The sequence below is a fragment of the Crassostrea angulata genome, chromosome 2, assembly GCF_025612915.1.
Source record: "Crassostrea angulata isolate pt1a10 chromosome 2, ASM2561291v2, whole genome shotgun sequence".
Lineage (NCBI taxonomy): Eukaryota > Metazoa > Mollusca > Bivalvia > Ostreida > Ostreidae > Magallana > Magallana angulata.
The window spans coordinates 78,392,616-78,406,718 of record NC_069112.1 but is presented as its reverse complement, the minus strand read 5'-3'; the positions used below and the strand labels follow the sequence as shown (position 1 = coordinate 78,406,718).

General features: G+C 32.4%; 1 protein-coding gene across 2 annotated transcripts; it reads left to right on the top strand.

Moving 5' to 3' along the window:
- Window positions 1-5,808: 5,808 nt before the first annotated feature.
- On the top strand, window positions 5,809-13,693 carry LOC128172228 (microfibril-associated glycoprotein 4-like). 2 transcript variants are annotated; one of them, XM_052838020.1, is made up of 7 exons: window positions 5,819-5,848; window positions 6,130-9,178; window positions 9,665-9,752; window positions 10,993-11,132; window positions 11,345-11,441; window positions 11,732-11,896; window positions 13,390-13,693. In XM_052838020.1, exons 2-7 carry the CDS (start codon window positions 8,876-8,878, stop codon window positions 13,656-13,658), a joined length of 1,062 nt encoding a protein of 353 aa, XP_052693980.1. In that variant the 5' UTR covers window positions 5,819-5,848; window positions 6,130-8,875; the 3' UTR covers window positions 13,659-13,693. The 2 variants fall into 2 exon arrangements, with proteins under 2 accessions (XP_052693979.1, XP_052693980.1); XM_052838019.1 differs by having other exon boundaries at window positions 5,809-9,178.
- Window positions 13,694-14,103: the final 410 nt, after the last annotated feature.

The following is a 14,103-nucleotide window of genomic DNA, read 5'->3' as shown; positions in this document are numbered from 1 at the left end:
AACTTTTTAAAATTGAATCTGTCTATTGAGGTAACAGATATTAAGATGGTTGTTTAATAACAACAGAAAAAATATACGAACACGCACAATTAATTGAATCTTTTGATTAAATGTTGTAAAATTTTTAATGTTTTACATTAACATTCAGAGTATATTTCCCCTTTGTATTGGAAATCTGCGACTCTCAGTATCGTGTATATACGATTTGTCTTGTCACGGCGCATGAACACAAGTATAATCGTCACCAGACACTTTGGAAATATTCATTAATGTAAGGGTAAATAAAACAGTAAAACTTACGAAATTAATATTATATGTATCAAACAAAAGTAATGGTTAAATCATACGTATTCCTTGATAAAACAGATTGTTATCGACATTATATTTTTAGCCGCAGTTGCGAACTAAATTATCTGATAGTGTTGATATGGCTGTTCCATATGTTTCATATCCCTGAATGAGAGCGTATAAAAAGCGACGATACACAATAATATATACAAACAAACATCAACATGAATATACATTTACGCGGGTATTATAAGGCAACTCTCAGCGATCATTTGAGTAAAAATTCCTCTTATCGATATGACGTCACAATAAGCAGCTTGATGTCATGTTTTTTATAAAAAATATGTCATTTTTTTCTTTATCTCTGCTTTAAGTTATAAAAACAGCGGGCGTAAAATGTCACTAGAACCTTTTTAAACTGAATATATCTTCGATTTCTCTGTATCACGTATAATTACAATCGATGACGTCACGGGGGTGTTTAAAATGAGAAGATCAATATCGAGAGAAAAATCAATATGATTGATTGTTATAAGCTGAATGGTTTGTCAATGGTTTGTCAAACTCTTTTCAAGTAATCACATTCAATACATTGATTTAATATCCACTGATATATAGGATATAAAAACCCTCATAAATATGTAAGTTGCCGTGGCGCAGAGGAAGTGTGGTGATGCTAGTAAACTAAGGGTCCCGGATTTAATTCTCGTCGTGGGCGGTTTTTTTTTCTCTTTTTTTTTCTTATTTCCTAGAACAAAAACCGTTTTAATACCTTTTCTTTCATAAAGTTGATACATTTTGTTGTAAATTACGCACAATATTGAATTTTATTTTTTTTAATGGCTTAAAGGTGGCTTAAAGGTGGCTTAAAGATAGTCTTTGAGCTGCCTTTAAGCCATCTTTACGCTTTCTTTAAGCCACCTTTAAGCAACACATATAGCTTAAAGGTGGCTTAAAGATCGTCTTTAAGCTATCTTTAAATACCTTTAAGCTATCTTTAAGGAGGACTTAAAGATGGTCATTCATCCTGTGTTAAAGGATTACTTAGTTCGCAACAGCGGCTAAAAGTATAATGCAAGAACCTTTGTCGATAACAATCTGTATCCTTATCGATTACGTATGGTTTAATCATTACGTTTGTAGAGGTTTATATCATATTGGTTTCATAAGTTTGGTTTTTTTTATTTAACCTTACATTAATGAATTTTTCCAAAGTGCCTGGTGACGTTTATTCTTGTGCTCATGTGCAGTGATAAAACTCATCGTATATGTAGGAGTTGCAGATTTCAATTACAAAGGGGAAATATTCTCTGAATGTTAATGCAATGCAATGAAACATTTAATAATAAATTTGTAAAAGAACTTGTAATTGTAAAAGATACAGTTGAATGGGCCTGTGTGTTTGTGTTCTCTTCACGTGTTATTACACAACTGTCGTAGTGTCTGCTCTATATCAAAGCAATTGTTACCTCCAGAGACATTAGTTTTTGGATAGTTGTTCTCATTTTTAAAGAGCTAAGTCACATCAGTGATATCTGATACTCTTTTTTTTCTCCAACTCTCTCTCGTTTTTTTTCTCTCTCTTCACTCTCTCTCTCTCTCTCTTCTCTCTCTTCTCTCTCTCTCTCTCTCTCTCTCTCTCTCTCTCTCTCTTACATGAAAAATCATCGGAATGCAGTGTAAACAATGCCGAATTAAGACCTATTTAATACAGATACCCAAGATTTAGATAGATATCACTTAGAAAATAATCAGGACAATACAGTCATTGATATTTTGTTTTATCAGCGATCAAAAAGGCAAAAGTGTAACACCACCCCGAATACTTTGAAAGTTGGATTTGGCAAATATCAAATGCACATGACCTAAAATACTTGAAAAGTGCTGCTAGAATCCTGTTTTTTGTTCTTGTAAATAAAAATAGTATTTTTAATAAAAATGACGACGTTAAGGGGGTTTCCGATGAATAATGACAATATTTATTTTATACGATTAACCATAGGATTTCAGCAGTAATACTAATGAACATGAATTAATTGCCCATCAACTGATTGTATTATACATACAAATGAACTGTGGGGTAGTGTTTCATTTTTTGATTTTTTGTTAAGGAAAAAAAGACACGTAATACCATGGCACGACAGCTTCAAAGATCGACTCGTTTCCGGAGTAGACAAATAATATCTTGTCGATCACATTGACCTGATATTACCATTCAGCGCTGTTTTCATAAAAGTAAACAATTTTTAAATTGATCATAACATTGACGGTCATTAAATTAGGAGTTGTCTTAACCTACTCGCGTAAAAAAATTATCTTACCGCGCCAACGCGTGGTAAACAATATGTCTGCAAGACCTAATGTGCTATAGGATTGAAGACATTCACAATTAAGCCTTCAATGCTTCAATACAATTTGTTTTAAGATAAGCGTATAGTACAGAACACAGCCCATCGTAATGAAACTAAGATAGATTATATCCCTTCACAGCATTAATTGTAGCCTACCTAATTAACCTTTTTAGTATGAAGCTACCGTTGCTAAGTTGTGTGACTGTTTTCTATGACGTTGTAAACGCTGAGGGGGCTGGAAAGTAACGACATGCAGTAGACACTTTTTGTGATACCAACACAATAATAGACCAGTTTGATTTTATCATTTATGAAGTTGCTGATGCTAAATACAACGAATATAGTAAACATTTTTCAACGTCATTCAGAAACACATTGATCAATCTTTCATTAATCACAGGAGACGTAAAAATAATACTTTGTAATAATATTGATGATCCATGAAGTTTATTTTACCAATATATCATTACCAATTCTTATGTTTTTTAAAGACAATAAAACGATTCTTATGATTTTTTACAAAGCATATTTCAAGAACGGAAAATTTAGTTCTGGGTTTTGGCTTGGTTTGCCTTTTTTTCATTATACCACTGTTGAAGTAATCCGAGTATTGAACTGCGTCTTAATCTGGGTTTTAAGATCTTGGTCTTACTTTTACATACCGTTTTATAGTCCAGTGTTGATTTTGCCATACAACTCTCTTGATTACAATGACGAGCGAAAAGAGTCTAAATCATCTGTTCTACATTTTAATATTTTACTAGATAAAGATACCAATAGAAACCTAACAACAAAACTTAATGATAAACGTCATGTTTTCTATTGTCGACTTTCTTTACTCATGTCGCATTATTCTTTTAATACCTGTGTCTAGAGTTTTGGTTTTCAGTTGATATGATACGCAAGGGCAAGCTCTACGTATAATCATTTTGGAATGAAGAAAGGCATGTAACTAATAATTATAATATATAGACTATATCATCGAGTCTTTTGATGTATAAATATTTTGTTAAAACATATATTGCAAAAATTGTTTAAATTTCCACGGTCTTTCATTTAATATCAAGAAAAAGGGCAGGCCCCTCTAATAAGGGACCAATAGGGCTCGGAAGTATTTTTGCAATAACTCTTTACTGAACAATATTTCTTTATTAATTATTGAAGAAAAAAGATTAATTGTACAGCTGTTTATCTATTAAGTACCATACTTAAATCATATATTAGGTAATTTGGGGTTTCAAGGGGCCAGAAGTCCAAAACCTTGATCATTTATATTTTTAAAAAAAGGACAGATACAAGTAAATATCGGTATCTCTAACATGGTACATGTACATGTATATCTAAAATACTCCGCTTATGTCAAAGTATTCCGACGGCCCAGACCGTTTTCTCTACAGCAAAATTCGAATATAACGAACACGGATATAGCAAATTTACGGCTATAGCGAATTATTATTCATATCCCGGCAAATGTCTTACATAAACTAATAGAAAATTGATGCATATAACGAACACGGCTATAACGAATTTACGGCTATAACGAAGTACTTTTAAGACCCCCGCTGGCTAAATTTTAACGTAGTTTATCATTTTTATAACGAATTTTTTCCATTTCAAATTTCATTGAAGAAACTTGCAATTTCAAGATGCATATATAAAATACTCAAATTCAAATAGTATACGGAATTTTTTTAAAAATTGAAATGAAATGATTATATTGACATTTTTTGTAAATGACGGTAATACTAATTTTATAACTAATGATAGTTTAGAAAACTGTTAGCCAGAAAAACCCTTAATTATTTTATAACGAATTCGCTATAATAATTTTTACGAATTCGTTCTAAACGGATAGTGAATTAGGGCTAAAGCAAAGTTTTTTCTATGGTCCATTGAAATTTGTTATAAACGAGATTTGCTGTATATTAATGATACCCTGATATCTCTGATAAGGTAATCTCGAATACCATGCTTTTGTCGAAGTATTTTGAAAGGCTGAAGCCTAAATGTTACCTGGTTTATCTCGAAGTGGAGCCATTTCTGTGATCAGCTGAACATAATTGGTGTCATTACTTCACACATTTCTTCCCGCAACAATTTTTACACTATTGTATTGTGATTCGATTTTTTAATCAATTAAACTTAGCCAGAAGATACGGGTCTTCGGAACTCTCTAACTAGAATTTCTTCTGTTCCCATTCAGCAGAAATACCTTTAGATCACTCCTTTTAAAGCCAATCACCAATTTCTGAGGAAAATTGCTAGTCAGAATGGGTAGAATTTTCTATATAGTGGTTTTTCTGAGATTTTGACCATTTTATATTTCGCCCATTTTTCATGATTGTTCAGCCGTTTAGACCTTTCCCAGCTAATTCCCTGCAAAATGTTGAGCTTCCACACCGTGTGTATATTGCAAAATTACATGTCAGAAACTTACCGGTGTATAGTTCACAATGTCCCATCCACCTTTTTTCTTGTTTTTTTTTGTTTTGTTTTTTATCCTCCGACTGAAACTTGCAATTTCACTGTGTAAAGTCAACACAACATTAATAGCCGCAAGATTTGCATTTTGCTTCTGGCTGAATTTTCCAAAAGAACTTAAGACAAAGTCGTAAATATTTACAGTCACGTAAAATACTTTTAGAGAACCAAATTGACATAAAACCATTTGTTTACAAATACTTCAATTTCCATAAATGTATTTTCCAGCCCTAAGAATAAATCATTGATTAGTTGGTGATTGATTAACATTCATTAATTTAGTCATAATGTGAGATGAAGAATTGTATATCATATTTTTTATAATAAATATTCTATATGTAAGTTTAAAAATTCAAATAAAAAAAGAGGTTCCACTGGGGATTGAACCCTGGCCGCTGGAAGTGATGACCACTGTCTTATCCAGTAGGCTACGCACACTTATGTAACATGTTGTGTTTTTTTTTTTATTACATCATAATACTGTTAGTTAATCTATAGGAAAATGGTTTGAACATTTTGAACACATATGTGAATTAGTTTTATTTTGATAATGATAATGTAAGGTACTTTTCATATAGTGTACGGATATAGATAGTTTTTCTTGAAAGTAATTTTATAAAGAAATAGATTTTGTAAGATTTTCAATTATCATAGAGATTATAAATTTCGGACAATAACCATTTTGTTTGTGACCATTGCTGAGGCCAGTTGTGAGTTGAGAACATTTTGTAAGTAAAATATTTGTACTGCTACTACATTGTATTGAATGTGAAGTTAGTTTTTTATCAGTAATTATATCAAAGTAATCATCGTATCACAGATGAGAGTAGGTTGAAATTTTTAAGAAAGGTTACAAAGTTTAAAGGTTTCATAGTGAATTGTACTCATGATTTGAATACAGATTTTAAATGTTTAAAAAGGGTACAGTGATATTGATTTTACATATATTTTTATAAAATTATAAACATGCATATTTTGCATAGTTACATGTCTAAATGGTTTATTTCAGATATTATCTACCAGTACATGTAATTCTATACTTGTATACAGTATATACAGTTCCTTTCACCCTTATTTAGGGTAGGTACTTGTGTACTTGAGAAATTATTGATTATGGCATTTACATTTTGTATATTTTTAATCTGCAACATTGCATATTCAATATTGTAATAGGGTTATTTCTTTTTATGACATCATTTATTAAAAATAAGGTAAGTAGAAAAACATTATATTGTAATTGAACATATGTCTAATATGTCATTATAATACTTAAATTAATTGTGATGATTAACTATTGTTAAGTTCATATTTGTATTATGTTTTGTCGGAGCGTCACCATAATAATATTAACAATAGTTAATAAACGAAGTACATATATACCATACTCGTTTGTTACAATAAGTTGTAAGTTCTTTTGTAAAACGCAGCCCTGATTATCATGTACTAACATTGGGGGCCGAAATATTGGATATCAATTTCAACAAGAGGCATTCCTCCCAGTAATGCTAATCATTAAAAACCATTTCATGAGTTTAAGCAACGCTCAGAAGCTCTCAAGTCCAGCAACTCTCAATTTTATAAAGAAATATTTGTATTTTATCCAAAACTGTCCCTTGCTACCCTAACAATACATTTCTAATGACCAAATAAAATTTGAGAGTCAGTCACAGAGTTAAAAGGAAGAAAATGGGCCAACAATTCCTTGTCATGTAAAAAGGCTGTTTTTGTTTACATTTGTTCAATATACCAGCAGAAATCTTTTTCCAGCTGATTTGTTTATGTTCTTATGCTATTTAATCATAAATAAAAAACTTCCTTAAGTTTAACATATTGTAGGTCTAATACTGGAATATTTACTTTAGCATTCATAACGTAAACACAAGCTTTGTTTACAAAGCAAAACATTGTAAGCTCTGTTACTATTCGAAAAACACTTAACATATTAAAAATGTCTTACTGAAGCAATTTAAACATGAAAATTGAAAGAAAAAATGTTTAAAAAAAAATCAAAAAATCAAATATCTATGTTAAAACAACATAACTACCGTCTACACTTAGAACCCTTGTGTCTATCAAGTCAAATTAAAGCTGGCACGCGATTGGAAAAATCTTTAAAATACAAACGGTTCAAGATAAAATATCTCGAAATTTTGATAATTGACCATATATAATGTTAATGTCAACATAATACAGACAACCAAAACAGTTCTATGCAATTAGTGGTTTGGAGCTCCTATTAGTCAGTGTTTTGTAAGACTTGATCAAAAACGGGTACAATTTTTGAAATTTATAGAGGAAATTCGGACTAAATAAAACTTGAAATATGAGCTTAAAACGAATCAGTCAAATATAAAATAACTAAAGCTATTCGTATTTTAACATTTCCCAACCTACAAATTGTTTTATTATTTTTATTAATTACAAAATAAAGAAAACATTGAAAATGATGGACAATTTTGACATTTTTTTCAAAACACATTCATAGGTCACCGGCAGAAAAAGTAGGTCATTGACCTAGTTATTTAAAAGGTACAAATAGCACCACAATAGTGGGACTACAGTGTAGAATAAGTAGTTTTTCGTTCCTATTAGTGGATTTTTTTCGCCCCTTAGAAAACGCAATCCTTAACGAAACAACAGGTCAATATTTAAGTATTATGGGGAAATCAGATACGACCGGGGGTGATCAAATACAATAAATCTTGAAAGGCCTAATTATATACTTTTACACACCAGACCATATTTGAATACCCCGTATCTTTCGAAAAAAAAACTTATATATTTCACATTTTTGTGAATTCCTCAGCGTTGCCTTAGTTACTCAATTTTACATTTTTATCTATATTTTCAGAGTTATCAAATGATAAGGAAAGATGCTCGAAATAATAAGAGATATAATGGACAACAATATTTCTGGAAACGTTCTTTGTAGATTACAAATCATTACATAAAAAAAATACAAACTGATATTTGTTTGTATGACCGCTAATAAATCTCGTAAATTTGCACTCTTTATGAGTTCTGAATACAATTTCAAAACAGTCTGCAATAAATCATTTCAGGAACGGGGCCGGGGTAAAAGCAATAGGGAGTTCTGTCTCACTGCCATAAACAAGAACAGAGGGAAATGAATAAATAATTGAATTCTTTTAACGAGGTTAATTTTTATTTGAACTGTACGTAGTTCCGTTCGTGTAATCCGATATTCCTGACTTGTCATAGCCAATGAACACAAACAATTTCTTAATTGTTTTAGGAGATATATGGTACGGAGTTCATAGCTTTAAAATTCGTTTAGATTTGTATCGGTGATAATTAGAGAGAATGGGTTGCATCGTTTATGAATTCTAAATAAAACTCAAAAATATTCTAAAGAAACTCAATTCAGGGCAAGCATGGTTTGTAAATTCATTTGGAAGTGTTCTACCATTGCTATATTTGAAAGAGAACAGACACAGAGGAATATAAATAAAACATATAAGACATCCTGTTAATGACGTTCGCTATTATTTGAACTGTATTTCCGCTCGTGTAATCTTATATTCTTAACATATCTAATTCAATAAAAACAGACGAGTTTTTAATATTTTAAGCAGTAATTGGCACAGAGGTCAGAGCTTTAAAATCCATTTAGATTTACATCGGTAATATAAAGAAAGAAATGGTACTTATAACAAGAGAGAGCAAACTAGGTTGGAGACAGCACAGGGTATTTAATAACATTTCAGAAAGTCACTCGGTTGTACCAGGACAAAATGAATCCTTTTACTTTGGTCGATAGAACTTGGCATGAAATGACTTTAACAACTCTGTTGTTTTGTTTATCATCATTATACGTTGGGGGGACATCGGCGGTTGTTCACGGTGAGAAGTATACTGGTCCCGTTGTTGGGGTGATGGGGATCATTGGTCAACAGCAGTGTGTCCGGGAATGTAGACACAGGCCCAAGCTGTGTCGAGGAGTCAACTACCGGAAACAGGAACTGATGTGTGAACTTATGTCGGCCATCAACGAAACGGAACCAAATCCTGACTACGTTAGAATTGAAATTGATCAGGTCAGTTTCTTTTTATTCTTTATTTTATGTTTTTTTCTTTCCTGATTCCATATACAAATTGTTCCTACAGCTTTACTTTATTTTCTTGGATGTAATATACTGTTATTCTAAAAACGTTTATCTCTCATTAATTTATTCAATTCCATATGATCATGACTAGGTCATTCGATCCAGCTTGTGATATGAGGAATATTGTGATGTATTTCCGATAAATTGTTGTGTTTAAAGCCTTTTGTTGTGTCTTAAATCCATCTTTAATTTCCTTTTTTACTTAACCTTCGTAACAGACACATGATGCATCTCTGCCATTCAGTCAACTGAAATGTGACTGAAAGGTGACTGAATGGCATATCTATGCCATTCAGTCACATTTCCAGACCATTCAGTTTCATGTAACATTCAGTTAAATGAATGGCAGAGACTCATTATGTATGAGCACTTGGGGACCATATGCAATAGATGATAAAACTCATGGCGTTTTTGTAGACTGCGAATATCAATGATGGATGTCTGGCTTGCTCAATCGATGATGTGTGTGTGACGCTCTCCAGTACAAAAGTCCACTGTATTCGAGGTAAGTATACAAGTTGGATACAAGAGTATTTCAAGAGGCAAACATCAAAGTTAATGACTTTTTTCCAGGCATTAATAACAAAACTTTGTTGGCATCGTATCTTATAATTGGGGGATATCTCTGATTGTGAAAACAAAACAACGCATTTTCATGCATACAACTAAAGGGAAACTATAAATTAAAAGAAAGATAAAGCCACAAGCCTTTTTTTCGATTCAATTATGATTCAGCCGATTGACAGACAATTGTTTACATCGGGATAAATCTACCATACCATGTATCATATGTTTCCTTTGTTCAAACTCATTTGTTTTAACAACTCATTTTACCTTTTTTTTCATTAATTACGCGGGTATGGTCAAGCAACTCTCAGCGATCGATAGAATAAACATTACTTAGATCAGTATGACGTAAAAAAAACCCCAAAAAACAAAAACAAAGAAACAAAAAACCATGATATCAAACATTACACAAGAAACCTGTCAATTTCTTTAAATTATATTTCTTGTCCAAATTTTGAAACTACAGTCAGAATATATCAATGGACTAAATATATCTTCGAATTCTCTGTATTAGGTAACATTACAATTGATGACGTCATAGTCATGTATAATACAGGCATGGATATTTTTTTACATCAGCAAGTGAACTAATGTAAGCAGATAAACAGTTATATGGCTGACCTCTCTTTCTTTTTTGTGTTTACAAAAAGGTAAAAGAATTACACAGCCTTAAAGATTATGAAAGAACAAATAGGCAAATATGAAAAGCATATGATGTAAAATAGAATATTAATCCTTAGTTGAAACATTCGTTTGGTAGTATTATTCAGCAATATTTTGATACAAATAATCAATTTGACACAGCAAATTAGAATAATCACATAATTGCAAATGTTCGAAACATATCGGTATTAATAAGTTTATCAAGACAAAATTCAAATATAATTATAACTGTGGAATGTTCTGAGTACCGTGCTTTCACATTGTCAACAATAAAAAAAAACACATCTCATTAATTAGAAGGATATCGAGTTGTGTTGAAAAAGGTTTCAACCATAATAAAATGTTACTTACTTACTTAGGGTTTTCCACGGCACAAGAGACAGCCTACGTTCTCTCTGCCCATCCTTTGTGTTTTGTCACCACTGTTGCTATGATATCTTTATCTTTTTTATCTCACACTATGCTGTTCTTAAAATGTTAAAATGCTAGTGTCGACAAAATTACCTCTCTTTCAGACAATGGCATTCCAAATGACTGTACTTCTCTGCACAAAATTAACCGTGGCATACCCAGTGGACTGTACACAATAAAGCTATCATTCATTAATCTCGTGACAGTCTTCTGTGATATGGAGAAAGATGGCGGTGGCTGGACAGTATTTACATCATTTTATTATTATTTTTATTATTATTATGATAATTATTATTATTATTTCATTCTAAAGGCTGATACGATGAAATTGAAGGAAACATAATTATAACAATTATTTTTTCTTTCAAATGACCATTGTGTACAGGCATATGTTTATTTAAAAGACACATTGCATACCTTTTAATGAAAAAATTATATTGGTTCCTTAATTTCAAGGTGTTCCAGAGACGACAAGACGGTTCTGAGAATTTTTACAGAACATGGATAGAGTACAAGAACGGATTCGGGAATATGAGATCTGAGTTCTGGCTCGGTATTATTCTGACTGTGTTCAAAATTCAAAATAATTTTAAAGATTTTATATTACTTTATTTTAATTGTTGGTGGTAAAAGACTCCGCATTTTTTTTTAGATTAATGTGAAAGTATTTACAAAATATCGAAAAGTTTTTCACCGGTGTTTTTTTAATCCTATGGGAAAAAGTTGCTGGGTTAAACAGTTTCATTTTGTTGCTTATTTTATTGTATTTCTTTTCGGTGAAAAAAAACCCAAAGACTTAGTTTTATATCACAGTTTCAATACGTTTTCTCACTGCTATTACAGGCAACGAAAAACTACACCACCTGCTGAGTCAGGGATCGTATGAGATGAGGATGGACATGGAGGACTTCGACAACCAGACACGTTACGTCAAATACAGCAGTTTTAACGTAGGAGACGAATCAAGAAAGTACAAATTCACGTTATCAGGGTTTTCTGGAAACGTTGGTGAGATTTTTTAAGCGTCAAAAACTTCACTAACTTCGGGGTTTTATGCTTTTTAGCTCACCTGAGCCAAAGGCTCAAGTGAGCTTTTCTGATCACAATTTGTCCGTTGTCTGTCGTTGTCGTTGTTGTCAACTTTTCACATTTTAATCTTCTTCTTAAGAACAACTGGGCATATTTCAGCAAATTTAGCACAAATATAACTTTATTATCATCCCGAGCATTTGGTTTTAGAGTACAACGGTGAAACTTGAGATGTTTCAACAAATTTAGCACAAAGCACCTAAGTGAAGGGAATTCAAATTTGTACAAATGAAGGGCCACGTCCTTTTTAAAGGGGATATAATTGAGAATTATTGAACATTTGTTGGCATTTATCAAAAATCTTTTCAAAAACTATTTGGCCTGAGAATCTAAAACTTGTGTGGAGGCATCCTCAGGTAGTGTAGATTCAAGTTTGTTCAAATCATGGTCCCCGGGGGTAGGTTGAGGCCACAATTGGGAGATCAAGTTTAACATAGGAATATATAGAGAACATCTTTAAAAATCTTCTCCTCAAAAACTATCAGGCCGGAAAAGCTCAAATTAAAATGGTGGCATCCTCAGATAGTGTAGATTCAAATTTGTTCAAATCATGGTCCCCGATGGTAAGGTGAGGCCACAATAGGGGGATCAAGTTTTACAAAGGAATATATAGAGACAATCTTTAAAAGTATTCTTCTCAAAAATTATTAGGCCAGAAGAGCTCAAATGAAAATGGAAGCATCCTCAGGCAGTGTAGATTCAAGTTTGTTCAAATCATGGTCCCCGGGGTAGGATGGGGGCACAATTGGGGGATGATCTATTATACAGGAATATATAGAGGAAATCTTTCAAAAAAAATAGTGTTAGGGCGGGATCGTGATGGCGGTTTGCATTTTTACATAGGAATATATAGAGAAAATCTTTAAAAATATTCTGGGAAAGTTTTCGGTCCAAAACTCAGTACTTAGTGTGAAAGCACAGGTTTTGCAGATTTAAATTTGATGAAACCATGATTCCCTAGAGAAAAATGGTGCCACGAAATAGGGGAGGGGTATTAAGGAATAGAGAAAAACCTTCTTACAGGTACAAGAACAAAAGGAGATTGGTATTTACAAAAAACAAGAGGTGGATACAAATTGGCAGATTTTCATTTTTTAAGCAAGATCTACTGTACTTAGTTGTCAAGATATTTTGATACTTTAATGGTAATTTGATCAGAATTAAGGCAATTGTTTGCTCAGGTGAGCGATGTTGCCCCCGGGCCTCTTGTTGTGTACAATAATTTTAGATTCATTCTTTTTAAACACGAATTATGTAATTTAAGTCATATAATTTTTTTTCCTATAAATAAGGTTTTGAGATGTAATGTTCAAACAGAAAAAAATATAACAAAGCCAGGACCACTTTCCCGATACGTTAAAGAATTAAAAAAAAAGTTCTGTTTTTATTTTCATGTATTTTTGTTTTTACAGGGGACTGTTTCACAAATTCAACCATTGGCAGGGTTATGAACAGCATGATGTTTTCCACATGGGATCAAGACAATGATAAAATTAATAGTAACTGTGCCGTCAATATGAAATCTGGGTGGTGGCACCGGTCCTGTAGCTGTGCGAACCCTAACGGCCTGTATCTGGCAGGGGAAACCACTGGGAACGTTAGCGGGATAACTTATCATCCATGGCGGGATATGTACTATTCGCTTAAGTCAACTCGCTTAATGGTAAGACGAGTTGCCTAGACACTGGATCACATCATCAAAAATGGAGATTGTTTTTCTCTTTTACGTAAACGATTTTGATACGGTGATTAGGGTTTGGGTTGTTTGGAGTCAAATTGTCATTCATATAATGAAACAAGACTCTTATTATTATTCACATGAGCTGCTTATATCGATAGATTGTGTTTTTCAAGATATGCAAAACATTGCCTGATAGTTTTTTGATTAATACAATGTTAAAAAAAGTTAATATGTGGCATGTTTGTCAATATGTGTATCTTATAGAATAAAAAGAAGTACAGACCCTGAAACGTACTACTACACCACACGCTCGCTGCACGCTCGCTACACGCTCGCTAAACGGTTCACACGAAACGCTGAACGGTTTACACGAAACGCTGCACGCTTTGCCCGAAACGCTAAACGATTTACACGAAACGCTGAACGGTTTACACGAAACGATTCT

Bases quoted from the DNA above. Each gene is read 5' to 3' on its own strand.
- LOC128172228 (XM_052838019.1), top strand. From the start codon at position 8,876: ATGAATCCTTTTACTTTGGTCGATAGAACTTGGCATGAAATGACTTTA. The intron at 9,179-9,664 runs GTCAGTTTCTTT...GCGTTTTTGTAG, and splicing joins TTAGAATTGAAATTGATCAG to ACTGCGAATATCAATGATGG. The intron at 9,753-10,992 runs GTAAGTATACAA...CCTCTCTTTCAG, and splicing joins AAAAGTCCACTGTATTCGAG to ACAATGGCATTCCAAATGAC.